This window comes from Aspergillus fumigatus, chromosome 1 (genome assembly GCF_000002655.1).
Source record: "Aspergillus fumigatus Af293 chromosome 1, whole genome shotgun sequence".
In the NCBI taxonomy this organism is placed as follows: domain Eukaryota; kingdom Fungi; phylum Ascomycota; class Eurotiomycetes; order Eurotiales; family Aspergillaceae; genus Aspergillus; species Aspergillus fumigatus.
In genome coordinates this window covers 4766647-4793086 of record NC_007194.1, presented here as the reverse complement: position 1 = coordinate 4793086, position 26440 = coordinate 4766647, and the positions used below count along the sequence as shown (strand labels likewise).

The following is a 26440-nucleotide window of genomic DNA, read 5'->3' as shown; positions in this document are numbered from 1 at the left end:
ACATCTCGCGGGGAAACCCTTGAAGCCACAAACTAGGGCGGAAAGATCGGATATCCGCTTTCGGTCTATCCGCTTGCTGTGCCAAGAGATACCTGTCTTGAACATAAAGTGCCTTCTGGTATCTGACTCCTGACCTGTTCACACTGTTTGAGAGCGCAAGCACAATGGGGCAAATGATACACTGCCCTCAGACGGTGCGATTCGTTCTCAAAGCAGCCACCCAACTCAGTAGGGTTCGTCTACCTATTCAATCTATTCGTGGAGCTCACAGTCATGGCACAAGAAGGGGTAATCCGAGTTTCCCCCAATCCTTTTCCAGCTCGTGGTCTTTTACAGCCTTTGGTGTTGGCGTGACAGGACTAGGATTCAGTCTCTGGCAGCTTTCCCAGTCAAATTCTTCTCAGGTTCCACCGGCGGCGGCTCAGTATGCCGATGAAGAAGTCATGTTGAAGGTATGGTTAACCATGTATATGATGACGCAGGGTTCTGACTGCATCCTTCCACGACTGTTAGGGTGTTCGCGAAATCTCCGGTGCACTTGGCCCAGAGTCAGTGACAACAGATAGAGATGACGTTGACTTGCATTCGTACTCGGAGGTGTCGACATCGCACTGTGCAGCAAGACCAGTAGCTGTTGTGACGCCAAAGACCACTGAAGAAGTTTCATTAATCGCTCGGATATGTTCTAAATATAAGATTCCAATGAGTAAGAAATTCTATTTTGGACTTCAGAACAGCTTTTGACGCAGATAGTCCCCTTTGGTGGTGGATCCAGCGTCGAGGGAAACTTCACCACTCCACATTCGGGAATCAGTATCGATTTCTCTCAGATGAACAAGATCATTGCTCTTCACGAAGACGAGTGTGTCTCTCCGCGTTGGTTAGAAGGTATTTAGCTGATATTTGGTAGTATGGACGTCGTTGTCCAACCCGGAGTCAACTGGGTAGATCTCAACGAGAAGATCAAGGAGAGTGGGCTCTTCTTGCCCATGGATCCGAGTCCAACTGTACGTGTGCCCTTTGCCTACTAGGCTATTTCTTCGACTGATATGACATACAGGCACATATCGGTGGTATGGTTGCGACGAATTGCAGGTATTATTCCCCATCTCGGCTTGAGACATTAACACGCGAGGCAAAGCGCCATGAAAAAGCTGATTGAACTTGGAAGCGGAACAAACGCAGTCAGATACGGTACGATGAAGGACTGGGTTATCAATCTGACGGTCGTCCTGGCAGATGGCTCGGTCATCAAAACTCGACACCGACCACGGTATCGTGATCCCCGCCACCCGCGACACTGGTCAATCAGTTAACTTGAAATAGGAAATCATCAGCTGGCTACAACCTCAACGCCCTATTTACTGGCTCTGAGGGTACGTTAGGCATGATTACAGAAATTACACTCAAGCTCGCACCGATCCCGGAAACCCAAAGTGCTGCAGTTGCTACTTTTTCATCCGTCCGGAACGCAGTAGCATGCGCCACAAAGATTATGCGCCAGGGGATTCCAGTCGCTGCCGTAGAGCTTATGGATGAGGTACAGATGCAAGTTATCAACAAGAATGGCGGTGCGGGGGGGAGACTCTGGGAGGAGAAGCCCACGCTAATGTTCAAGTAAGTGGACAAAATAACTTCCTGGCCGGCTTATACATTCCTTGCTGAAAGACAGATAGGTTTTCGGGTACCGAGCAGTCTGTATCCGCTGATATTGCGAGAGTCGAAAAAATCATCTCTCAGGAAGGAGGCAGTGCGTTCGAGTTTGCGCGGACAGAGAAAGAGATGCGTAACCTATGGTCTGCTCGGAAGGAAGCCGTGTGGGCCATGTGTGCACAGAGGCCGGAGGGCACGCAGATATGGTCCACCGATGTTGCCGTGCCATTATCTAGCCTACCCGAGATCATTGGTCAGTCTGCCTATTGTCGTTGAGTATACGTGGAAAATGCTAATGGTCTGTGTGCTGCCAGAATTATCGAAAACGGAATCGAGTTCATTGGGATTGTTTTCCAGCGTCCTGGGGCATGTTGGCGACGGGAATTTCCATCAAGCGGTCATGTACGATCCAAGTGACCCGTCTCAGGCGCATGGAGTACGCGAATGCGTCAGGAAAATGGTCCGCAGAGCGGTTGAGATGGAAGGGACTGTCTCCGTACGTTACGTCCCAGAAGCCTTCATTTTATCATTGATTGACAGGTTTTTCTAGGGCGAACACGGCATCGGCTTGGGCAAAAAGGAGTGCCTTGTGGAGGAACTTGGGCCACAAACTATCGCTGTAATGCGAGCTCTGAAGCGGAGTTTAGACCCTCAGTACGTCCCACGCCCTGGGGCCGATTTCTAAAGACTGACGATCATAGTTTTTTGATGAACCCCGGGAAGGTATTTGAGCCTTGACACCGCGGTCAGCCGGTGTCTATGGAAGGAACAGACCCTATGCAGTGACTTTGTCTTGCAGTGGATTACTTAGACAAGATAGGAATCGAGCACCAAGTAATGAACCAGAGCATGAGGCGAATGTCCTTCCCCGAACAAGCTTCGCACTTTACAGAGTGCATTGCTAGATCACAATGAAGTCCAAGATGCCCATATGAGGGGCCCACCTTGACAGTCAGCATGGTCAACATATTCTCGAGAGGTGATAGAGAATAGGAGGGGCAAAGCTAGGTATACACGCAGTGCAAACGAAATGAGACATTTAGCTCCCTCGATATCTGGGACAAGGCACAAAACCCCTGCTTAATTGGATATCCTGACGTGTCAACAGCACAACAAGAGGATTTTAGTCATGCGGACGTCGTTTCACGACAACGTCTCTGGCGACTAGATTCTCTGACTGGGCGCGCCGCTTGTGGGTTTGGACTTTGGATTGTCTCGCGCATCGGTCTCATAGGCCGAGCTAGAACTAGGTATATTAGCCCGCCACCAACTAACCTTGACTTTCGATGTGGTCCATCGGATATTCTTAAAATGGAAATTGCGTCCTCCGCATGGCGTGCCCTCGGGGATTGAACTGCTCCCCTTGCGGGGCTCCGCATTCTCACACTTTCATCAGCAAAGATAACCTGGGGTACTACAGAAGTCGCACAATGCGGTGCAGGCATGGGCCTCTCCGCCTGTCTTAGCCATGCTATAAATACTCCCTGGTTTGGCCGGGCTTATCCATGAAGATCCCCCTACTTCTGTCTTTACTACAATTCTTATGTCAATCTTTGAAGAAGCATCAGTATGATGTCGTTGCTCACCCTATTGGCGACCACTCTCCCCTATCTGATGTGCTATGCATCTCCGCTCATAAAACGTGCCACATTGACTGAGGTCACCAATTTCGGGGGAAACCCAGCGAGTATTAGGATGTACATCTATGTCCCGGACACCTTAGCTGCATCGCCTGGAATAGTTGTCTCCCTTCATGGGGCTTCTGGAACGCTCAACAACAATACCAATCTACGCCATACGCAAGACTCGCCGATATATATGGCTTTATTGCCGTCTACCCTGAGTCTCCCCAAGGGGCTTGGGATGCAGCTTCGAGCGAGTCTCTTGTACACGAAGGCGGAGGCACTAGCCAGTCAATTGCGAATATGGCCAAATATGTCCTCAATACCTACAGCGCTGATGCAAGCAAGGTATATGTATCGGGTGTGTCATCCGGTGGTACTATGGCTGTAAGTAATCCACATTTGCAATCCATTTAGTAGCTAAATAACGGACCCATGCAGAATACGATGGCAGGAACATATCCAGACGTCTTCAAAGGGGTTATCATATACTCTGCTGGTTCCGCGAGCAACATTCGAAGCATGTACCCAGGCTATACTGGAACCTATCCGAAGATACAAATCTATCTGGGATCTGAAGATACAGTTATCGGATCAGCTGCGTTTAACACGACACTTGCTGCGTGGGCTTCGGTGCTCCGGTATGATACCACTCCCGATGAGCTACTAGCCAATACCCCTAGGAGGCGATGGACGACGTATGTTCTAGGAGACAAACTAGACGGCATCTGGGCGGAAGGAGTTGGGCATCCCGTTCCAATTCAGGGTGATGAGGATATTAAATGGTGGGGTTTCGCATAATGATGTAGTATGAAAGTCACCTACACGTGTCACTGCTAGGAGGCCCCATGATGGCCACTTGATAGGTGAATTTTACGAGTGAAAGTTTTCTTTGAACTCATAAGTGAAGCTCCTTGAGGATCCTTTTGTTCGACATGGTTGCTTCAGTGCAGTAAGATATGATGATAGTTGGATGTAAATTGGCCCAAGAAGCCGTTCAAAAGCTTACCCACAACCTACTCCGTGTCAGTAAGCAGGCGATGTACGTTTTCAAGAATAAGGACCTGTGGCTCCTGGTCAGGTTGACTCGATTTATGTACGGCTATGTCACCTGGCACCTCTCCAGCAAGCGTTGCCGTATGAATGAGATCTATGAGCAGGCCAGCGAGGATGTCGATATGGGACAAGTTTTGCCGATATTATGAGGACGCCAACAAAGTCGGACTGATTGACCCTGAGAAATGGGCACGGTTGATCGTTACCGAGTGAGCCGGCATCTGTCTGCGTTGCAGGTCTACTTCCTTGCTGCCCTTCCCCCCCCCCCCCCCCCCCCCCCCCCGGGTATGCATTCATTAGAAGTAGGGGACACAATTAGGTCTCAAAGACTGCCAGCAATACAACAAGATTTTAGGTTCAAATTAGTACCCGCTCATATGGCTCGTCTTCACGCTCGAATAATCAATTAATACTGGTTTGTTTCCCACTGTGAAGTATATGTCCACTCTCTTGTTCTGTTCCTTGCAGGCCCACAGTTCACAATTGGGCATTAATCTCTCAAATTCCCCAATATCGTAGGCCTGGCAGATACCAAAAAGCACCACACTCAACTCAATCACAGCCTGCAAGTAGAATGTGAAAGACCCAGACTCGAGAATCGCTGTCTCACTAGGGTCTTTGGAAAGAAATCTACAGTGATTGCTAATACATTCCCACAAGATACGCTCAAGGCGATGTCAGATGCCGTACGCCCAGGAGGCCTGCATCAGATACTCTCTCCACATAGGCGAACTTGGCCCCGCTCTTCGCAAGCACATTGAGAAATTGATCCTGATAAGCTTGATTGTTGAGGATACTGCCGGAAAGAATCAGACCGGAATGTTCTGTAGGAATGTATCCAGCACAAGCAGGATCCAACAAACGTCCTACAGTCCGACTTGCCAAGTAGTCAAGTTGTCGGCTGACAATGGCCGAGGACGTGTCGCTCTGTCCGTTCAGGCTGAGCACCACTTCGGCCATACCTGCAATACGAGCTTTGATCGTCTGTTTGTGCTGTTGAACCAGGATCTCACTGAGAAGATCAATCTGCTTTGGTCCGCAGCTGGCACATCCCAGTCGTTTTAGAACTGCCTGCTCCAACAGCCCCAATGGTTCAGTACGTATGCCGAGTCTCATTTCCTCGAGAACAGTCAAGGTGTATTTGATCGCCTCCAATCCGATGGCATATCCGCCTCCTTCGTCACCCAAGATGTGACCCCAGCCGCCGGATCGAGCGACTCGAGAGTACTCACTGCCATCGACACTTCGGTTGTATCGCATGGCGACGCTGCCGGTTCCAGCAATGACGACGACTGCAGATGAACAGTCGCGGTGGGAAGTCGCAGCGGCCACCAGCAGATCCACGTCGTTTGTCAGCCGAATGTCCTTCTCCGTCAAGCCAAAGCACTCGCAAATCTTTGGTAGGAGAGACGCTCGGAAATTCTTCCGGTCAATTCCCGCCAAGCCAATCCAGACTGACTTGAACAACAATCCAAGTTGGGAGTCTGCAGGTGAAACAGTCGTGGGCAAAGCGTCCTTCGTAGCAGTCATGAGTGTCTGAATCACCTCTTCCATGCCGTTGCCATCGGTCCTGTCGACGTCAGCAGTATCCCCAAAGACCGTATATAAAAGCGTACAGATTACATGGTCCTGTCGTCCCTCGCCCAACAACGGTGCCTTGCAGGTCCGCGATCACAGCCGCGCACTTGGTCCCTCCGCCGTCAATGCAAAGCACATACTGTCTCTCTGCAGGAGGCGTCTGGACATCCGTGACCCCGGCCAAAGACGTTTCGAAAGCCTTGGCGAGGACGCCACCTGCAGATGCCAACCTCTCCTCGCACTGTTCAACCGCTTCGCCCGTTTCGGCCACAAGAAGAGCTAGCTTTACCCTTCCCTTGCATCTTGCCAGCAACGCGTCCAGCTCGGCGTCTGTCATACCGTCACACCGAGCACTCAGCCTTCGTAGGATATTGCGCGATCGCTGTTCCAGCTTCAAATTGGAGGCGACAAGATCTACCATCTGAATCGGTCAATCGCATTCTTCCCACTTGCTGCAACACATACCAGGTTTCCAAAAGTCTTGCCCGTCCGGATCATGGTGCCTGTGCTGAGCATATTCAGGACCATCTTGGTCGCCGTTCCCGCCTTCAACCGGGTACTGCCCGTGACGACCTCCGGCCCTGGCAGCGGGGCAATCAAGAAGTCGACTGTCCCGGATGATCCCATTGCCGAGGGAGAAGCGCACACTACACCGATGGTGAGACAGCCGATCTGTTTCGCGAATGCCAAACACCCGAGGACGTATGGCGTACGGCCAGATGCAGCGATACCGATGACGCTGTCCAGTTCTGTGTTGAGCTTCAACGCTTGCATATCGGCTTCGCCCGCGGCGACACTGTCTTCGGCCCCTTCTTGTGCTCGTCGAATAGCCGCATCACCGCCCGCAATCAGCCCGACAAATTGAGATGGCGGAGCAGCAAAGGTCGGAGGGATCTCGGATGCATCGAGGATCCCGAGTCTGTCGTCTAGATCAGTTACGCATCCTTTCGGCGAGATACGTGTTGGACAGGGGTCCTGACCTTCCACTTGTCCCTGCACCGACGTAGATGACTCGTCCGCCGTTTCGCACGCGTGGACTGAGCGCATCAATGGCGGCGGCAATCTGGCGGATGCATGGTGTGAGACTAGGGGCGACGCAATGATCCTCTTCGTTGATCAATCGGCACATCTCCAGGGTCGAGATCTGATCGATCTGCGCCGTCCGGGGATTGACGGCTTCGGTCTGAAGCTGTGACAGGTTGGCCAGATCCATGTTGCCATGCGTGTCCCGAATGTATGTGGACAACAACGACAAAAGGCCCTGCAGTAGTGTGGTTCCAGGAACTGTATATTGTATCTCCTCGGTTAGCGGCGTGTCGCGTGGGGGTTACTTGACAGGGTTACATTGACTCGGTTAAGAGTGCCAATCCCGGTCGTATAGAACGTGCCTGTGGAGAATGCAGATATCCTATCCGACCAGTAGCGGGCTGGAGTCGTATAGCGATCTACCACAGGATATCTCTTATGCGTTAGCCATGTATGTTATCTACGAACTGACCAAGCATCGCCGAAGGGATCGCCTACCCATTGGCCTGCTAACTCCGCATTTTGGTCGCAAGGGACAAGGCCACCCCGGCCTTATCATGGCGAGATAAAAGCGGCAGAAACTCCTCCTGCTCTCTTCCATATTCCACAATCGAACGATCTGACTGACCAACTTTCAGTATGGGCCTCAATGAGTTTCATCAAGATGATGCCGCCGTGGAGTCGGGCGGAGTCTCCCAACAGCGGTCACTGCCATATCGGATCTACACACACTCATGGTTCCAAATCTTGCTGATCAGCTTCATCTGTTTCTGTTGCCCGGGGGTATGGTTTCCTTCAACTGCTTCAGTCCGTCACTAAGGTTGGTTGCAGATGTACAATGCTCTCTCCGGCTTGGGAGGCTCCGGACAGGTCGACCCGACAGTTGCTGCCAACGCGACAGTAGCCCTGCTCGCGGCAACAGCTGCTACGGCTTTGTTCATCGTCGGACCAATCTTCGACCGTGTCGGACCTCGAGTGTGCTTGCTGATCGGCGGATGGACCTACTCCTTATACTCGGGAAGTCTATTATGCTTCAACCGTATGAACCCGTTCCCCCTGCAATGACCAATACTGACTCTGTAGACACCGCCAACGGCGCGTTCGTCATCGCCGCCGGTGCCATTCTCGGGGTCGGAGCGTCCTTCCTGTGGGTGGCGCAAGGAGCCATCATGACGACGTACGTGCCGGAATCCCAAAAAGGCCGAGCCATCGCCGCCTTCTGGATCATCTTCAACCTCGGCGGCGGGGTGGGCTCGCTCGCCAGCTTTGGTCTCAATTACCACTCGCACAGCGGGACCGTCACAGACGGCACCTACATCGCCCTGCTGATCATCATGGCCATCGGCTGGCTGCTCGGGTCCCTGATCTGTCCGCCCGCGTCCGTCCGCGTGCAAGGGCTGCAGCCCACGGCCGAGACGGAGAAGAACTGGCGGCGAACGGCCCAGTTGACGGCCCAGACCATGACGGACTGGCGGGTCCTCTGCATGATCCCCATGTTCTTCTGCGCGAACGTCTTCTACTCGTACCAGCAGAACATCGTCAACGGGATGACCTTCAACATCCGCACGCGGTCGCTGAACGGGTCCCTGTACTGGATCGCGCAGATGCTGGGCGGTCTCGTCATCGGCCTGATCCTCGATATGCCGCGGGTGAACCGCCAGAACCGCGCACGGGTGGGCTGGCTGTTCCTCTTCGCGACCGGCATGGCCATCTGGGGCGGGGGGTATGCGTTCCAGAAATGGTATGATCGGCGCATGGCCCAGGGGCATAAACAGGACATCGACTACACGCAGAGCGGGCTGTCCACCGGTCCGATTTTCCTGTATATCTTCTATGGGGCCTACGACGCCTTTTGGCAGGGATTTTGCTACTGGTTGATGGGCGCGCGATCGAATTCCCCCGCCGTGGCGGCCATCCTTGTCGGCGCGTACAAGACGTTCCAGGCGACTGGGGGCGCGATGGCGTGGCGCTTGAATGCGCTGGCCAAGCCGGCCATGACGCAGTTTGCAATGGACTGGGGGCTCTGTATGGGGGCGCTGGTAGTCGCCATACCGTCTGTGTTGGCTGTGACGTTGACCAGCGAGGTTCACGAGGAAGTGAGGCAGACCAAGGATGGTGAGGAATGATGCTTGATTAGTCTCTTACTGTAGCGTGATCTATGTCCGAGGGACAGGCCTAATCCAAGAAACACAAATGTTGACCCCTGCAACAATCGCCCCGATAATCCACAAAGCTCGATCGTAGTGTGTGCCGTTGTAGCGGAAGATAATAGCAAAGGCGATTCCACCAAAGTTCCCCATTCCTCCAACAAACCCGGAGACGATTCCTGGGCCTATTAGCGTACGCCTGATGGAAGAGGACGCTGAGCTTACCATTGGCAGTGGGATGCACATGAGGCACAATGGCAAAGTTGGCCCCATTACTCGCAGCGATGAAGAAGGCCATCAAGACCACCAGTCCAAACATCAGCCCCTCCCTCTTTGGGTCCAGCAGTCCAACAGCTAGCGCCGCTGCCCCCATACACACCCCCAGACAAACCAGCCATACCTTCTTCCCCCACACCGACCGGGTATACCGATAGATGACATCCGCCATGAACCCACCCGCGGGGCGAAAGACGACATTGACCAGCCCGAACATTGCAGCCCACCGGCCGGACTTGGTCTGACCCAGACTGGGGAAGTTCTTCAGATAGTACGCGCCGAGCATGGAGTTGATGGCCAGCTCCGCGCCGAAGGAGCAGGCGTACGGCAGAGCGAGCGCCAGCGTGGGCAGGGAGAAGGCCACACGCAGTGCTTCTCGAAGCGTTGGGTTTTTAATCGTCTCATTGTTGGCAATGCTGATATCGATAACCGGTTGCGCTTCGGTGTCGACAATCTGCGGCGTGGCGACACCCTTCTTCTCCGGGACGGTGGAGACATTAATGCTAGACGGGGTGCCGGATGCGCTGGGCCGGTGGAGGTCGACGATATTGCTCTGCATTACAGGGTTGTTGTCGTTCCGCTGAGACCATTTTCCCGTCGGGGTATCCTCGCAGAGGAAAAGCATCGCCAGGGCGAGGGTGACGATAATGATGAAGGGGGCCACGTATGCAACTCGCCAGGCGCGGTGTGGAGTCAGTCCTTGCGAGTGAACGAGGGAGTCATAGATGGCAGGCATAACGAAGCTGAGGGATGTGAGCGTTGCACATAGAAAGTCAAGGCGGAGAAACATACTAGGTGATGCCGCCGCCGCCATTGCCGAAGCCCCCCGCCAGCGCGTTGGCAGTCCCCACGACGTTCTTATCGAAGAAGCCCGTGCACCAGACCTGACAGGGCACAAAGGTTGCTCCGAGGATTCCGATGAAGAACCGCAAGGCAATCAGTCCTTGGGGAGAGGTGACTAGTCCGGCCATGGCGGTGGGGATGGCGCCGCCGAGGAGACATCCCACGAAGACGTATCGCGGCCCGAATCGATCGCAGAGGGGGCCGGCAATGAATCGCATGAGTAGGCTGTTCAGTGAGCGAGAGACCTGACTGGCCGTCCAAGGTCACTTACGTTCCCAGCAGAGCCACAATATTGGAATTGGCGACCTGATCTTGTGTCATATGCAGGTCCTTCTTGATTGTGACGCTCAACTGTACCGGTCAGAGGGGGCCAATGATGGAGGTCGAGGCTAACTTACCAGTGGAGGAAAGGCATACCAGGAGAGGAATGCCACCATGAATCCAAACCAGGAGAAGAAGAAGACGCGCCCATAGCGATCAACGGGATTCAGCACGGGAATCGACCGTGCTTTGTGGTTGACAGGGTTGATCTCAGGGCTGGCAAATGCCAGCTTCAATATTTCCATCTTGTATCACAGCCCGTGCAAAGCGTGTTTTGATTCAGACTGCTTCGATATGTGTGTGCTTGGTTTGGATTCAACGATATAGTGCAACCGAGACGGCCAGAGGCGAGATGATCCTCGATTGAAGCACCCAATGTCCCAGCCATCTTGAAAGGAGCAAGGGCTTTTTATCTGCACAGAGATGGTAAACTCTTAGCAAAAGAAAAGAGAAGAAACCTCAGCTCCTAGGAGATGCAGAATGAAAGAATCAAGTCAGAACGGATGCCAAGCAGCTCGGAAAGGATGGACAGATCAGCCAAGACAGGTGGAAAAGATTCAACCCGTGTCAGAAGCAAGTAAACTCGGAAGAGAAGAGAGAGATAACATCCCAATCCCCAGTGCATGCTGCATCCTGGCAGTCCTGGCAAATCCAGTCGTCTCTGGCGGCAGGACAACCAGGGAGCGATTCCCATGGCTAGAACTTCGGGAGGCCAACGCCACGAGCTGTTAGCCGCACAACATTATATTCATGCTCGCGAGAGACAGAGTCAGAACGAGCAGGAACCTGTCTATTCCGGCGTTGTCTACTCCGTATCTCCCACTGATCTGACATATCTTGGATCTCCGAAGCCACCGCCAAGACCGACCCGATATCTGTCCACCTTCTGACTGGTCAATGAATCCAAAAGGCTTAACTTTCTGTGGCATTCTTCTTGATAACAGCCCCAGGGAGTTATGAGTTAATGGCGACTGAGTGACCGATCTCCGCGGAATCCAGCGTTCGACTTAGTGATGGAAACAAAGATAAGCAGAGATAAAGACGGGAGATAAGACCATCCCGAGAGGAGTTCAGAGCTTGGCCTCAGCACTGGCAGAGGTAGACTTTATTAGACACTGGCAGCCTCAAGTGATCAAGAGAGACTAGATCTGAGTCACTATTCTACATTCCTCATTGGTCAGTGAAGGATCCTCTTGGCATATTGGACTAGACGAATGTTTATATATATCCGACGCGGAGGATGGTAGCTTTGCGTAACGAATCGATTGGGATGAGCCGAAAATATCTCTAATACTCTCATGTAAATATACATGGGATGTGTAAAGTCTGCCCTATCGTTTGATCGACTCTCTGCCGCTGGTGCGTCGCTAACCCCGATTTACTTGGCTCGTGGGTAACCCTGCCAGATTCGCAATCGTTATTGATGCGAATGAATTATGCCCTCTGATGTGCTTCTCTGTGCTTCTATGTACTCGATTCGTCCTGGAGTATTGGTTCTTAGAAGAAGAAGACACCGTGCAAGCCCACCCCCTCAAAAAGCTCGTCCCAAGTGCGCACTCGGTGCAGGTTCCCGGAATGATTTTCCTCGTCTCTGCTCCAAGCCGACTGGAGGAACACTGCCGCATCAAGGGCGCTCATATCACCCAGACATCGACAAAGCTCCTGCAAAGACCTCACAATGAAGGGCCTCTCGGACAACGCCTCATAGCTACAGTTACTTTCCAGCCCCGCCATCAACACTGGCCAGAACAAGAACCGGCCCATTGACCTGCCTTTCTGGAGTGGTTGATCCATCAAAGGATGAAGCACATAAAGAAGGTTGCTCAGAGTAACGCTGGCAAGGCACTGAACATCCGGGATTAGGCCCTCGTAAAGGCTGCCCAACAGCTCTTGAAGGATGCTCTCTTTTCCATGATTGAGGACTAATGCTCTGAGGCAGTAGAGCAAGGTAGCTGCTTGGAATGTAGACGCAAGATCCGCCCAGCCTTCGCCCTCAACTGGCCGTGGAACAAGGTCCAACCGCTTTCGCCGTCGCTGCATGTTCACCCGTTCTTCCAGTCTCTCATTGTAGGATTCCAAGGCCCGTTCAGCCCAAGTGGTTGGAGAGAACGTGATGATATTGCGAACCAGGTCATTAATAGCACTGTTCACATGCGCCATGTCATCATAGGGATGATGATGAAGAATAAATCTGAGGTTGTTCGTGTGAATAATACAGGCCAAGAGTTCATCGGGGCATGGGAATCCACTTTCCAGTCCATCGCTGTGGATCTCTGGTAGCCAGTCGATATATCTGAGCTGCGACGGAGTGTCAAGTGGCAAGCAGGAGGCAGCCATGAAGACCGAGCTCATTACATCCACTCTGAATCTTCCATCAGTATAGGTCAATCACGGAAGAGAGGACTTACACTTACAGCATGAAGTGGCTTAAGGAATATCGAAGATTTCCGAGTCTGGTGGATACAAGCACTTCAAATCCCCCTTGACATGCGATGATGTTCTTCAGGCCTTCAAAATGGATTTTCCAGTTGCAGAATGCTGATCTCTGAATCTAAGGCCATACCCGCATGTCAGTCGCAGACTTCCAAAACACAGAGGCGTTGCATACCTCGGACATGAGCATGGCAGTAACGGTATGGAAGACCAGATCAGGCCCCTCTGCTCCTGCTTCGGACAAATACTGATTCAATCCGCGTAACGACCGTGATCGGTGCTTGTAGATTAGGGAGTTTAACGGATGCTGAAACGACTGGAGAGGCTCCAGTTCGCCAGGGTGTACTTTATTGCGCAAGGCCCGTGATCGATGCAGGGTGATCGAATGCCAATTGGGCTGCGACTGGATTACTTGGTGTATTGCAGAAACAGAAATCACCAGACTGAGCAAGAAATCGGGGACGTAGGGGAGTATGTCGAGATCCATGCGGTGGGGGTTGAGAGGGGAATCTACAATGACCAATTCCGGGCAGATGTGGTCGTTGACTGCGAAAGTCAGTTCTCAGATCAACGAGGCTGTACTGCGGCCGTCTCATACAGTAGTGGGAGAACTCTAGGAGCATCTTCTGCATATCGTAGTCATACGGAAAAAGTGACCAAGGAATCGTTGGACTTGATCTCGAGCGAGAGACGAGTACGCCGGCTGACAGACCGTAGTGATTAGGTTAGTGCTCGGCAGTACGGCTGCAGTCCTGCTAGTACTTCCGCGACGCGCACCTTTCTGCGATTCGAGCTCTTCATCAGACCGCTGTGGATCTGATCCATCTTTGGAAGACCGCGGCGCTGCCTGCATGAGGAATAGCTTCGGCCGTCCTCGTTTTCTCCTTTCCTGGCCTTTGATATGGCTAATGTTGGAAGGTGTTGGGGCTTCCGAAGAAAGAGTTGACGTAGGCGCTACCCAGCGAATAGGTGTCGCCGAGTATCCCAGACATTCGACGCCTCGGGATATGCATCGCATACACGATGGCTTCCCGGCATCACACACGATCCGCTGCCGTCGGCATGTGTAACATTTTTCCTTTGACTTGGTGGAGCGAACAGACCGGTCGCTGAACATGTTCTAGGCACCCAGAGCGGGCAATAAGCAGACTATGATGGTGAGTTCAAGTTCACATCAGTGAAGGTTTGTGGAGGACAAGTCAAGATATTCTCATTATGATTCATGACTTCAGCTGAATCCTTGAATGTGGCTGAGCTCGTATAAATCACGTGCAGATGGTGCTCAGCCCCACGACCAACAAATCGGATTGTCGAACAACCAAGGCTGTGTTCTAGGCTCCCACAATTGCGCCCTACAAGAGCTTATTTCTGTTGGCTTGGTGAAGAACCTTACTACTCCTTCTGCAAGTTAATTTGACGTTCGTCCGTCCAAGATTGTAAACTTAATCTCACTTTACTCCATTGAGAATACTTGGATCCTCAAGGACCCTAGACAGCAGACTATTTCTAACAACCAGCAGAGTACATTCTTTTAATATCAAAATGTCCTACTAGGCTACTACCTAAGTAGCTATATGCTTGTAGCAAGTAATTATTATTATGGTAAAAAGTTATACTATTATAAATATCCAAGGTTCTACGGTCTGACTATTAGTTCACTTAGGACGGAATACATACATCCACAATGCATGTGTTAGTTAATACTTGATTAGTTTAATCCTCGTGTAGGAACTTCCCATTCTTCTGTACCAGTGTCCCATAGAAGCTATGAGTGATCTCTTGTCGCTCTTGTTCTTCATTCTCCTTATACAGCCTCTGGGATTCGTCCAGATAGAACTCCCAGTCATTTGCTGAGTGCATCTGGTACCTGAAATTTCGCTGTAGTGTACGCATATTGCAAGTGACCCCCACCATGGTACTTCCAAGCGTAGTCCCAAGACTTCTTAACAACGTTCATGACTGATCGTTAGTCCATGGTTGGCTCAACAATCTTTCAGAACAGCATCCCAATATCTTGTTCGGTAGGGCAACTTCAATCACATAAAGTATCCCAACATTAGGCCAGCGTCATTATGTTGAACATAAAGATGGATTCCTCGAATCTCATCGCCTTGAATATTGCGGTCAAGTCGGAGACCATACCAGTCACCATACCGGTGTTGCTCGTTCCACGTTCTCTTTTCCTTCACTCCTCTGTTTCCCGATCCACAGCTTCTTCCCCTTCAAAGTTAGATGCGAGATGAGAGCCCTCGTCGCTGGCGTCCGTCTCACCAACCTGGGCACTATAACTACCAGAAGAGGAGTAATCGGGACGAAAGCAGACCTTGTTGTAAGGTAAACCGAACTCTTTCGATTGATATTTTGCCACTAGATCACTCACCAACCTTAGGATCGGAACAATGTTCATCGAATATATGATGTGCGGGAAAATATTCCGGCTTCACTGCTTGTCGAGAGACTTTCGGTCTCCTCCACCGACCCTGGATCTCTCACCAGCCACAATCTTATAACCACCTTACTACGTAACCTACTATGCATCATAGTCAGTCTTTGGGTGTTTTGAGTGCTTTGAGTGCTTACATCCTTGATAAGTAGGGGCGGTGAATCCAAAGCAGCAGTTTGTTAGTAAATTGGTAAATCCATGCGCTGACCCCTCGATATGAGTGGCTGACTATGCGAGAAAAGATCCGTTGCCATAGTCCACCAACCTTACTTTAGTTCTTCGTGTGTAAAAAATTCATTCAATCGAGTATAAGATCGCTAGACTTATCTGATCATCGGATTCCTCCGCATTGCATTGCTTCTATCCTTTCAGTATACATCAATAACTACACAGGTATTGCGCCTTCCATCATCCACGCCTTGCATCCTTTCCACGACATTTCCTAACGCTTTTGGGGAAATTGTCCTTCGGATTTCGGAGAAAGATTACTTGCTTAGAATCAGACTTCCCATGACACCCCCAGCCCATGTTTATCGTCACAATTTGACGTCGTGTTCCCTCAATCGTCAATGATGTACCGTCGGAGGGCCGCGGTTGAAAGTGACCCGTAACCCTGAGATTAAGTACGTAGCGGCCAGGGGGCAACTTCTTGCTCGCTCTTGTGACCCTAAATACCGAAGTTCACTAAATATCATGCAGTGGGCTCCGGTGTTATTGGCAGGAATGGCCGCTACCACTGGCCGAACTTTAGGGCATTCTGCTTAGATGTTAGGCCAAGCAGGATCGGTATTACCACATTCGGCCTTCCCCATTCGAAGTCTAACGCCGAGTTATCTTGAAACCGACTCTGAGCAGCGGCATTACCGGGCTCTATCGTCGCCAAATGCCATGAATTGCCCACTCTAAGGTTGTCCAACAGCAACCCAGCATTAGTTTCATACTCCACCCCTTGATCACGCCATCCAAACAGTGCATCTCTCCTTTGGCTTGCTCTCTTCCTATCTCCTCGCGTTGACCACCGTTGCGTTAGCTGTATATTCAATGTTCAATATCACAAACTTTAAGCTAACTAATATTATTAAATAAGATGTAGCTGTAATAGGCAGTAGCTTAGCAGAGACATACTCTGCTAGGAGTCTAAAAGACAAAGGCAAACCGCACACCAGAAAAGAGCTGTCAAGTGCTGCCGTTCGATGATCAACTAGTTGCACCAGCTGTGCAAGCAAGAGGAAGAATTTTGTCTTGCTGGTCTTCATCACGGAGAAAATCGTCGCGGTCTGTCGACAAATCGTTGCACTCTATAACGCGGAAAATGGCACCACCTTCACCCAGGCGGCTCCAGGACTGTTGTTGTTGTTGTTGCGGGGCTGTGATCGCCTTCTTGAGGATCGGGATATCGACACATCCGCCTCTTTGCGTCCATCCGGCTCACTCAAGCCAGCGCCTACGAGCACATTCTCGGATTGGTGAGAACTCCGTTTGGGTGACTACGAGGTCAGTTCGCGGCTGGAATGGGAGAGTAGAAACGGAATCTAAAGTGGAACCCAGGCAGTTGCGGAACAAGAACTGTTCGTGCCCGTGAAGCCAGCTGCACTTTTGTTAATGATTTCTAGACTTCACGGGAGAAGAAGTGTCCAACTGGGGTCTCTATAGCATGCAACTAGCAGGACAAACGGTTGGTTAAACACGGATGCAGGGTGGAGTGCAGCCCGAAGATGGCTGACGTTAGCCATCGAGATGTGGCTGATTTGGCTGATGAGAGCCATTTAGTCTGGCGGGCCTAACCGACAATAGTACCATAACTCCCGTCATCCATGATTCCAGGAACGGCGAATAAAATGGGGTTGTTCTTGTATCTTATGTGAACCTTTTTCGGGCCTCTCAACTTCTTATGACTCCAGTTTGATACATTCGTGGTGGTCATTAGCGAGCTCAGTAAGCCAGAACCCACGCAAACATGAATGAAAGTCATGAAGCTGGAAAAAATTCCTCTACCAATGTGGAGGAGAGGGAAGAGGAGGTTCTTCGGCTAGCCAGACAGTTCACAGAGCAGAGCAGCTATTCCACGGCGGGACAAACCCCCTTTGCTGCGGAGGCCGGATCGGCCCTGGACCCCAATGGTGAACGCTTCAACGCTCGGGCATGGTGCAAGGCCATGCTGCAGATGCACATTGGGGACAAGGAGGCACACCCACTGCGAACCTTGGGGGTCGCCTTCAGCAATCTCAATGTGCATGGTTTCGGTTCCGACACTGATTACCAGAAAAGCGTCGGCAATGTCTGGTTAAAGACGCTCAGCCTGGCAAGAATAGCATTTGGTCAAAAGCAGCGCAAAGTCGACATTTTGCAGAACTTGGAAGGATTGGTGGAGGCTGGAGAGATGCTCGTCGTACTTGGACCCCCTGGATCTGGATGCTCCACTTTTTTGAAGACCATTGCTGGAGAGACTTACGGCTTTCATGTGGACAAAAACTCAAACATCAATTTCCAAGGCATGTTTAACTTGACACAAGAGCAGGGTGCTGCTTTGCTAATTTCGGTCAGGCGTGAGCGCAAAGCAGATGGCCCACGAGTTCAGGGGTGAAGCCATCTATACCGCAGAGGTTGATGTCCACTTCCCCAAGCTCACGGTTGGAGATACCCTTTATTTCGCGGCTCGTGCCCGAACACCACGACACATTCCTGGGGGGGTGAATGCGACCCAGTATGCCGGCCACATGCGAGACGTGATCATGGCCATGTTTGGTATCAGCCATACGAAGAACACAATTGTCGGAAACGACTTCATCCGCGGTGTATCTGGTGGAGAGCGCAAGCGGGTTAGCATTGCGGAAGCTTGTCTCAGCAATGCACCGCTGCAATGTTGGGACAATTCGACTCGTGGTCTTGATAGTGCGAATGCCATTGAGTTCTGCAAAACCTTACGCATGCAGGCAGATATCAATGGCACCACAGCCTGTGTCTCTCTATATCAAGCTCCCCAGGCTGCGTACGACTATTTCGATAAGGTCCTGGTCCTATACGAAGGTCGCGAGATCTACTTTGGTCCCACATCCATGGCGAAGCACTACTTCCTTCAGATGGGCTTCGTATGCCCTGACCGGCAAACCGATGCCGACTTTCTCACATCTATGACTAGCCATCTTGAGCGTGTTGTTCAGCCTGGTTATGAAGATCGCGTACCTCGAACACCTGATGAGTTCGCTGCACGATGGAAGGCCTCACCACAGCGAGCACAGCTGATGCAACACATCAAGAGTTATAATGCAAAGTTCGCACTGGATGGGGAATACCTGGATAAGTTTAAGCAATCTCGGCGAGCCCAGCAAGCCAAGGCTCAGCGGGTATCATCACCCTACACTCTTTCCTATGTCCAACAGGTGAAACTGTGCCTGTGGCGCGGGTATCAACGATTGAAGGCTGACCCCAGTGTCACAATCTCTTCATTATTCGGAAATACTATCATATCCCTAGTTATCGCCAGTATCTTCTACAACCTCAAGGCTGACACCAGCACCTTTTTTCAGCGTGGTGCTCTTCTCTTCTTTGCTGTTCTTATGAACGCTCTTGGCTGCGGCCTTGAAATGCTGACTCTATACGCGCAACGAGGGATCATCGAGAAGCACTCCCGATACGCTCTCTACCATCCATCTGCTGAAGCTTTTTCATCAATGATAATGGATTTGCCCTATAAGATTCTCAACGCCATTACGTCCAATATAGTTCTGTACTTCATGACCAACTTGAGGAGAGAACCCGGGGCTTTCTTCTTCTTTGTCTTCACTTCGTTCATCCTGACTCTGACCATGTCCATGTTCTTCCGGTCTATGGCATCGCTATCCAGATCCCTTGTCCAAGTTCTGCCCTTCTCCGCCGTGCTACTTCTCGGTCTCAGCATGTACACTGGGTTCGCTATCCCGACTGGATATATGCTGGGCTGGGCTCGCTGGATTGCGTACATCAATCCCATCAGCTATGGCTTTGAGTCACTGATGATCAATGAGTTCCACAACCGCGATTTCCCGTGCATGGACTATGTCCCATCGGGTCCTGGCTATACGGATGTCGGGCTCAACAACCGTGTTTGCTCCACCGTCAGATCAGTGCCTGGACAAGCCTTTGTCAATGGCAATGCTTACATTGAGTCAGCATATAGCTATACCGCTTCTCACAAATGGAGAAACATCGGTGTCATATTCGCTTACATGTTCCTGCTTGGGGCGGTCTATCTCGTTGCTACTGACTTCATCACCGAGAAGAAGCCGAAGGGCGAGATCCTGGTATTTCCTCGCGGACACAAGGCTCTGAAGAAAGGCAAGTCAGATGAGGATCTTGAAGGGGGTGGTGGCCGCAGCGCCACAGTCGAGAAGATCGGCTCAGATGGCCTTGCCATGATTGAACGCCAAACCGCAATCTTCCAGTGGAAGGATGTCTGCTTCGATATCAAGATTGGAAAGGAGAATTGCAGGATTCTTGACCATGTTGACGGATGGGTCAAACCGGGAATCTTGACGGCGCTTATGGGTGTTTCGGGTGCTGGAAAGACCACGCTCTTGGATGTCCTTGCTACGCGCACCACGATGGGGATTATCAGTGGAGAAATGCTCGTCGATGGTCAACCGCGTGATGAGTCCTTTCAACGTAAGACCGGCTATGCTCAGCAACAAGATCTGCATTTGAGTACTGCTACCGTGCGCGAGGCACTTGAGTTCTCTGCTCTTCTACGTCAATCTGCTCACGTTCCTCGTCAAGAGAAGATTGACTACGTGACAGAAGTGATCAAGCTTCTTGACATGACGGAGTATGCTGATGCCGTTATTGGGGTGCCTGGTGAAGGCCTGAACGTTGAGCAACGTAAACGTCTCACAATCGGGGTAGAGCTTGCAGCCAGACCCCAACTCCTGTAAGTTTGTGCCCTCCAGCAATTACTGCGGCCTTGGGCAAATTACTGACTGAGTGTATTGCGTTTGTCCCCATTGCGGGGATAGGCGCATCATGTTGCGTGCGCAGCCTTTTCCTAGACGAACCGACCTCAGGACTTGATTCTCAGACATCCTGGGCTATTCTTGATCTCCTCGATAAACTGAAGAAGAACGGCCAGGCTATTTGTAAGTGTCTGATCCGGCGTTTATCGCTGTCATTAATGTGTTCCAAGTGTGTACCATCCATCAACCATCTGCCATGCTGTTTCAGCGCTTTGATCGTCTCCTCTTCCTTCAAGCTGGGGGTCGTACTGTCTACTTTGGAGAAATCGGTCAGAACTCGCAAATACTGATTGACTACTTCGTCCGCAACGGTGCCCCTCCATGTCCTCCGGATGCGAATCCTGCCGAATGGATGCTGGATGTGATCGGTGCCGCTCCCGGATCACACACCAGCATCAACTGGTTCGAGACCTGGCGTCGATCCCCCGAATATGCACGAGTCCAAGAGCACCTTGCTGAACTGAAACACGAACGTCGCCACCAAACAAACCTGTTCCGCACTACATCCGGCCAAAAGCGCGAAGACAAAGACAGCTACCGCGAGTTCGCTGCTCCTTTCTGGGCCCAGCTCTACCAAGTCCAAGTACGAGTCTTCCAGCAAATCTGGCGGTCACCCACCTACATCTACTCCAAGACCGCTCTCTGCGTGTTATCCGCTCTCTTCGTCGGCTTCTCCCTTTTCCATACACCCAACACCATCCAAGGCCTCCAGAATCAAATGTTCGGCATCTTCATGCTACTTACCCTGTTCGGCCAGCTTATCCAACAAATCATGCCGCATTTCGTCGCCCAGCGCGCGCTGTATGAAGTCCGCGACCGACCTGCAAAAACCTACTCTTGGAAAGCCTTCCTCATCGCCAACATCGTTGTTGAACTCCCCTGGAACTCGCTCATGTCCGTCCTTATGTTCCTGTGCTGGTACTACCCGATTGGTCTTTACCGCAATGCCGAACCAACTGATGCGGTGCACTTGCGGGGCACGCAAATGTGGCTGATGATCTGGACCTTCCTTCTCTTCTCGTCCACCTTTGCCCATTTTATGATCGCAGCGTTTGACGCCGCCGAGAACGCGGGAAACCTCGGAAACCTGCTTTTCCTGCTTTGTCTGCTTTTCTGCGGCGTGCTAGCGACACCGGATCAGCTCCCACGGTTCTGGATCTTCATGTATCGCGTTTCGCCGTTTACATATCTGGTGAGCGGGATGTTGTCTGTGGGTATATCGAATACGAATGTCACCTGCGCGGACAATGAGTATCTGCGCTTTGACCCCGTCAATGGGACTTGCGGCGAGTACATGGGCTCATACATGTCGAATCTGGGCGGGTACCTTGCAGACGAGATGGCGACTGCGAACTGCAGCTTCTGCCCGATCAAGGAGACGAATGTGTTCCTCGGTAGAGTTTCGTCGAGTTACTCGGATATCTGGAGGAACTTTGGGCTCATGTGGGTATTTATTGTTTTCAATATCTTTGCAGCTTGTTCGCTGTACTGGTGGGTTCGTGTTCCACGAGACAAGAAGCCAGTTGCAAAGGCCGAGTGAGCGTTGTTTTTCATTGGGACTGTCTATTACAACAGGGTCTATGAAGGTTTCTCTTTATTCAACCCATGCATTATGTATCTAAGCGGGAAAGGCTCGACTGATGAACAACCGAGAGAGCCTTGTGGCAACCAGCCCTAGGCTTAGATTAAATCAGGAGATGATGAAGTAGGGAAGTGTAGTGTGAAAGAATGTGCATCTTTCTTATTAGGTAACTGTAGGGCTGAAACTATTTTTACATCCTGCTTCCAGTTCTAGAAGAAGGGTATGTTAGAATAGAGAAGCCAATTTCTCTATGTACTTATTACTATAGTTATGAGATCTAATGATTAGAGGTTATCAAACATTACGCAGAGCGCAGTAAAATTTACTATTTACCAAGTATCTCTACTATCCTATGAGCCTGAACACTTGGGTTGAGTACTCTACGATGAACTAAATCTGCTGTTTGACAGCCTCTTACTACAGTTAAAGGTGAGTTTCCCTGTGTATCTTCACGTATAAGAAGAGCCCGATAATATGGCCCTCATTCACAGACTTGTCTTTACCATGACGAACATCATCTGGCGCTCGTTCGCTTGTCTATCTTAGGTTCGAAGTTGGTATGTGGATTTCCTCCATCCTCAATTCATTTTCTCATAGGATTTCTAGATTAGAAGAGTGATATTTATCGGCACCACCCGGCCCACACTGGCCTGATCAGACCCAAGCTGGTTCCATTATTTCGCCACACTGAAAGCAAGACACCCTGTGTTGACGGTAGATGGCGCAAGGAGAATATCTTATGTTAGAATTCAGAGCAGACGATATTGCTGTATTTGCTACTTGCCAACATCAAACTACTCAGCCAAAGGTGTCTAGACTCCCATTCTATACATGCAAGAATGTTCCAGTGCTCATTAATCAAGCCAGTCGTATGTTACAGTTGGACTGAAAAATGGCAGAGCACTGTCACAATTGCCACCAGAGCAACAAGCCGGAAAGACGTGAGATCATAACAGATATATCCCGCTGGGACATTAAACCTTAGGAACAACATCAGGATGCAAACGGTACTTGCAGCAATTGTTGGTATTGCTCCACCACCTAAGATAAAGTAGACCAGCAACCCAGCAAGATCATCAGATTTACCCTGGTTGTTGGGCGCTTCATCAGTGCATTATTTTTTCCTACCATCATTATCCTACCCTGGAAGCAGCTGAAAGCATACATCCAAAATGAGTAGCAACAAGCCGTATGTTATCAAAGGCATCCCTGTCGACGCCGGCCAGATCATTCCAGTTCGTCGGGACATTGATGAGTGGTATGAAGACACCAGCCGACAGAGCAGAATTCAGCTGTCCATCTTTATATGGGCGCTACGTGAGTTCCAATCCATCGACTACAAAGATCGACTTTCCTACTTCCAAATTGCAGGTCTGTGACGGGATCATTAGTGGTTTGGACAGCAGGACTGATGACAGGAGGTAGGAATACATCACTTCCCATTGATCACTTGGGACGAGGAGGAACCTCCGGTGCCGAATAAGCCTGGATACTGCGTACACAATAACGTGACTTTTCCCACATGGCATCGACCATACATGCTCCTGTTTGAAGTTAGTCATTTGACGTTCCTATTGCGCCGTCGGCTCTGACCCTTTTGCGCAGCAACGTTTGTTTGAAATCATGGAAACTACTATCAAGGAAACGGTTCCCGAGTCGCACAAGCAGGAATGGCGAGATGCCGCTCGTCAGTGGCGTCTCCCTTACTGGGACTTCGCAAAGACCAGCGGCCCTCATGCAACTGGGCCTTTGTCACTGCCGGTTCTTTGCGGATTAGCCAATGTGGTTATACTAAACCCTGCAAACCCGGAAACCCCTATTGAGCTCCCCAACCCTGTGTATAAATACAGGGCCCCCGATCTTATGGGGAATCTGGACAAACCCTTCCACATCCCGCCTGAGCGTATAGACCCAGACAAAGACGACTACTATCCAGTAGGCCCCCGAGCTCTCCGATGGGATGAGTATTCGCTGACAGAGCAAAGTGGGATAAATGTCAGGCGACGACCAAATACGGGCTTCTGAAGAACAACCCGCACATACAGGACGCCGGACAAGATGTGACAAAGAGTAACCTAGCCTTGAATGAACATCCATGGTACCGGCCAAACAAGGCTGGCTTTCCACCTCTGCAGACACTTACTTACGAAGTGCACCGACTCTTGAGTTTCAAGTTCAGCAGCTGGGGGGCGTTTGCGTCAACAAAATGGTGCAACGAGGAAAACAAACCGCCCGCATCACAGCAGACGAGAGATATCCTTTCCCTTGAATATATTCATAATAATGTCCATGTGAGTCCGATGCAGTCCCTTCCATTGCAACACAAAAAGAAAAAAAAAATATGAGAGACTAACCGGAGCACCCCAAGAATTGGGTGGGAGGCACGGACTATCTTGGGGACCCTAGCAAGCCCGACTTGCAGGGAGCTGGCCACATGAGCAGTGTTCCTGTGGCAGCGTTCGACCCGATCTTTTGGCTCTATCATAAGTCAATATAGCGCTCGTGGTATCGGGAGATTACTGGCTAACTAGAGCTAGCAATGTGGACCGCCTTACAGCTATCTGGCAGGTCTTAAATCAAGACCACTGGTTCGATGAACCACACCCCAGCGACGCTAAACCCGATGATCCTCTCAAACCATTCCATGTGAGCAAAGACAAGTATTTCACATCGGATGATGCGCGATTCTGGCGCAAATACGGGTACGACTACGATATAGTAAAGAAACCCGGCACGAATGAAGACCGCGCCCCTGAAGAAGTTAAGATGAAGATCAATCAGCTCTACGGCGAACCAATATCGAGGCTCCATGAGGGCCAGCCCGTCGAATACGACTATGTGATCAATGTTATCTACGACCGGTGGGTGGTCAATCAGTTTAATACATACTCTACGACATACAGGTGCTAACTTCGCCTAGATACGCGCTTGATGGTATCCCTTACACGATTGTCTTTTATCTGCACCTGAAAGATGGTAGCTACAAGTGTTTAGGTGGTGTCTACACCTTTAGTACTAAGCTGAGCGACGCCCAAGACACGGAGAGAGGCGGCTGTGACAACTGCCGTGAGCAAAAGAAGGCAGGTGTCCTCGCGTCCGCTCAGATTCCGTTGACGTATACCCTTTATGAGAGACAGGAGTGGCATAACCTAGGAAAGCTACTCCCCGTGAAAGAAACAGCTGATATTATTAGACAACACCTCTGCTGGAAGGTCGTGGGGGTCAATAACTCGATACTGTTCGACGTGAGTAGAGATTATGCTGCACTACCTTCTGTGCTCTTGCACCATGCGCTGACCAAGGATGTTATCTACTCCAGTCTGAGCAACCCATGAGAGGTGACCCAGCAACATGGCGTTCACTCGACGTCACTGCCGCTTATAGTGAGATTCACTATCCTGTAGATCGCAATTACAAGTACATCGATCGGGGCTTGCCAGCCTATCATAACTATCTTCCCATCCATCTGTCCCCAACTTAGATCGCAGAGTCGAAGCGATTCCTAAGCAAGCAGTTGGGTAGCTGTGAAAGGTGTTTTTTCAACTGGTGACCACACGATCCAACATGATATGTGCAGATGAATTTGGACTCTCCATATCTGTCTACAATATCAATATTGTTTTCTAGCTGAACCATTTGGCTTATACTCCGTGTCTAACGGCTCAGTTTATTCAACATAAACTGGTCTGCATGCCATTCTCTCCGAAGCTCAGATTGCTCCACACGTCTTCGTTGCCCGGGTTGCTCGGGTTTGTCAATTTACCTTCTCGATATAGTCATGTCTATCTAGTCAATCACTTCTTTCTCGTGTGCTTAACCGTGTCTTCCATTATATGTCTCTTAGGATCGAATTTCCTTGATCACCTTCACTAAAATGTTAACCGACCTGATCATGGAAGCGCTGTTACATGGCATACGTCGAAGAAACCCCTTATCTTCGCTGGTCAACATGTTGGACGACCTTTGTCACCTCATCGTGGATCCTGGTTACTACACTGGTGACTTTGTCCACCTCGGGCGAGTCGCTTGGGGAATATCTGGAGCAAGATCACAAGCACATCATGGATGTTGCACCGTTGTATCAATTCGGGTTGATCGATAATAGCCTGGGAGCAAAGCCCGGAAGAAGCCCATGGTTGTAGTTTTCCTTTAGTTATCAGCGGGAGCCATCTACTTGCTTCCCCTTTGATACCCTCACGCCTGCCTAGGTGCTTGTAAACTACTATGCAGATGTATGTCAGAAAGCAAGTTTTGAATCCATACTATGTAGTAATAATGATCAGGTTTTGCAGCATCATAAAGGTCCTCAAGTGAAGCAGTCTTAACGTTTCTTATAGGTTTGGAGCGTGACGGCAGCACGCTGCAAGATTCTCGGCTACGCTATTTTCTCTCTATTTCCAGGTTATATATAGTAGAAAGGCACAAAGCTTGGCTTCTTGGTTTTTCTTATCACTTCTATTTGATGTCCGATTGGG

At 50.7% G+C, this 26440-nt stretch overlaps 8 protein-coding genes across 8 annotated transcripts; 5 read left to right on the top strand and 3 right to left on the bottom strand.

The window, feature by feature from the left end:
• Window positions 1-112: 112 nt before the first annotated feature.
• AFUA_1G17520 (FAD-binding oxidoreductase) lies at window positions 113-2743 on the top strand. Its single transcript, XM_077804018.1, has 11 exons — window positions 113-452; window positions 514-706; window positions 754-862; window positions 911-1007; window positions 1061-1095; window positions 1172-1273; window positions 1327-1617; window positions 1677-1906; window positions 1968-2149; window positions 2204-2307; window positions 2355-2743. Exons 1-11 carry the CDS (start codon window positions 165-167, stop codon window positions 2389-2391), a joined length of 1668 nt encoding a protein of 555 aa, XP_077660185.1. The 5' UTR covers window positions 113-164; the 3' UTR covers window positions 2392-2743.
• A 1545-nt stretch (window positions 2744-4288) lies between these two features.
• AFUA_1G17500 (uncharacterized protein) lies at window positions 4289-4548 on the top strand. The gene has a single exon (XM_077804017.1). The coding sequence runs from the start codon at window positions 4316-4318 to the stop codon at window positions 4478-4480; it is 165 nt and encodes a 54-aa protein (XP_077660184.1). The 5' UTR covers window positions 4289-4315; the 3' UTR covers window positions 4481-4548.
• A 151-nt stretch (window positions 4549-4699) lies between these two features.
• On the bottom strand, window positions 4700-7122 carry AFUA_1G17490 (putative glucokinase regulator family protein; the record flags this gene model as incomplete). Its single annotated transcript, XM_748022.2, has 4 exons — window positions 4700-5901; window positions 5948-6330; window positions 6375-6828; window positions 6890-7122. The coding sequence occupies 4 exons, from the start codon at window positions 7120-7122 to the stop codon at window positions 4998-5000; spliced, it is 1974 nt and encodes a 657-aa protein (XP_753115.1). The 3' UTR covers window positions 4700-4997.
• A 452-nt stretch (window positions 7123-7574) lies between these two features.
• AFUA_1G17480 (putative MFS transporter) lies at window positions 7575-9061 on the top strand (the record flags this gene model as incomplete). Its single annotated transcript, XM_748021.2, has 3 exons — window positions 7575-7718; window positions 7767-7974; window positions 8019-9061. The coding sequence occupies 3 exons, from the start codon at window positions 7575-7577 to the stop codon at window positions 9059-9061; spliced, it is 1395 nt and encodes a 464-aa protein (XP_753114.2).
• Window positions 9062-9091: 30 nt separating this feature from the next.
• nrtB (MFS transporter) lies at window positions 9092-11016 on the bottom strand (the record flags this gene model as incomplete). The annotated part of the gene is made up of 5 exons (XM_748020.2): window positions 10600-11016; window positions 10473-10552; window positions 10151-10426; window positions 9308-10101; window positions 9092-9261 (listed from the first exon to the last, which is right to left on the bottom strand). The coding sequence occupies exons 1-5, from the start codon at window positions 10765-10767 to the stop codon at window positions 9092-9094; spliced, it is 1488 nt and encodes a 495-aa protein (XP_753113.1). The 5' UTR covers window positions 10768-11016.
• A 1003-nt stretch (window positions 11017-12019) lies between these two features.
• AFUA_1G17460 (Zn(II)2Cys6 transcription factor) lies at window positions 12020-14072 on the bottom strand (the record flags this gene model as incomplete). The annotated part of the gene is made up of 3 exons (XM_748019.1): window positions 12020-12820; window positions 13086-13501; window positions 13601-14072. The coding sequence occupies 3 exons, from the start codon at window positions 14070-14072 to the stop codon at window positions 12020-12022; spliced, it is 1689 nt and encodes a 562-aa protein (XP_753112.1).
• A 3283-nt stretch (window positions 14073-17355) lies between these two features.
• On the top strand, window positions 17356-21923 carry AFUA_1G17440 (uncharacterized protein; the record flags this gene model as incomplete). The annotated part of the gene is made up of 4 exons (XM_077804016.1): window positions 17356-17890; window positions 17943-20301; window positions 20409-20506; window positions 20554-21923. The coding sequence occupies 4 exons, from the start codon at window positions 17356-17358 to the stop codon at window positions 21921-21923; spliced, it is 4362 nt and encodes a 1453-aa protein (XP_077660183.1).
• A 754-nt stretch (window positions 21924-22677) lies between these two features.
• On the top strand, window positions 22678-26355 carry tyr1 (uncharacterized protein). The gene is made up of 9 exons (XM_077804015.1): window positions 22678-22773; window positions 22829-23336; window positions 23391-23518; window positions 23571-23900; window positions 23951-24256; window positions 24334-24452; window positions 24503-24826; window positions 24886-25210; window positions 25285-26355. Exons 2-9 carry the CDS (start codon window positions 23138-23140, stop codon window positions 25444-25446), a joined length of 1893 nt encoding a protein of 630 aa, XP_077660182.1. The 5' UTR covers window positions 22678-22773; window positions 22829-23137; the 3' UTR covers window positions 25447-26355.
• The last annotated feature ends 85 nt before the right edge of the window (window positions 26356-26440 follow it).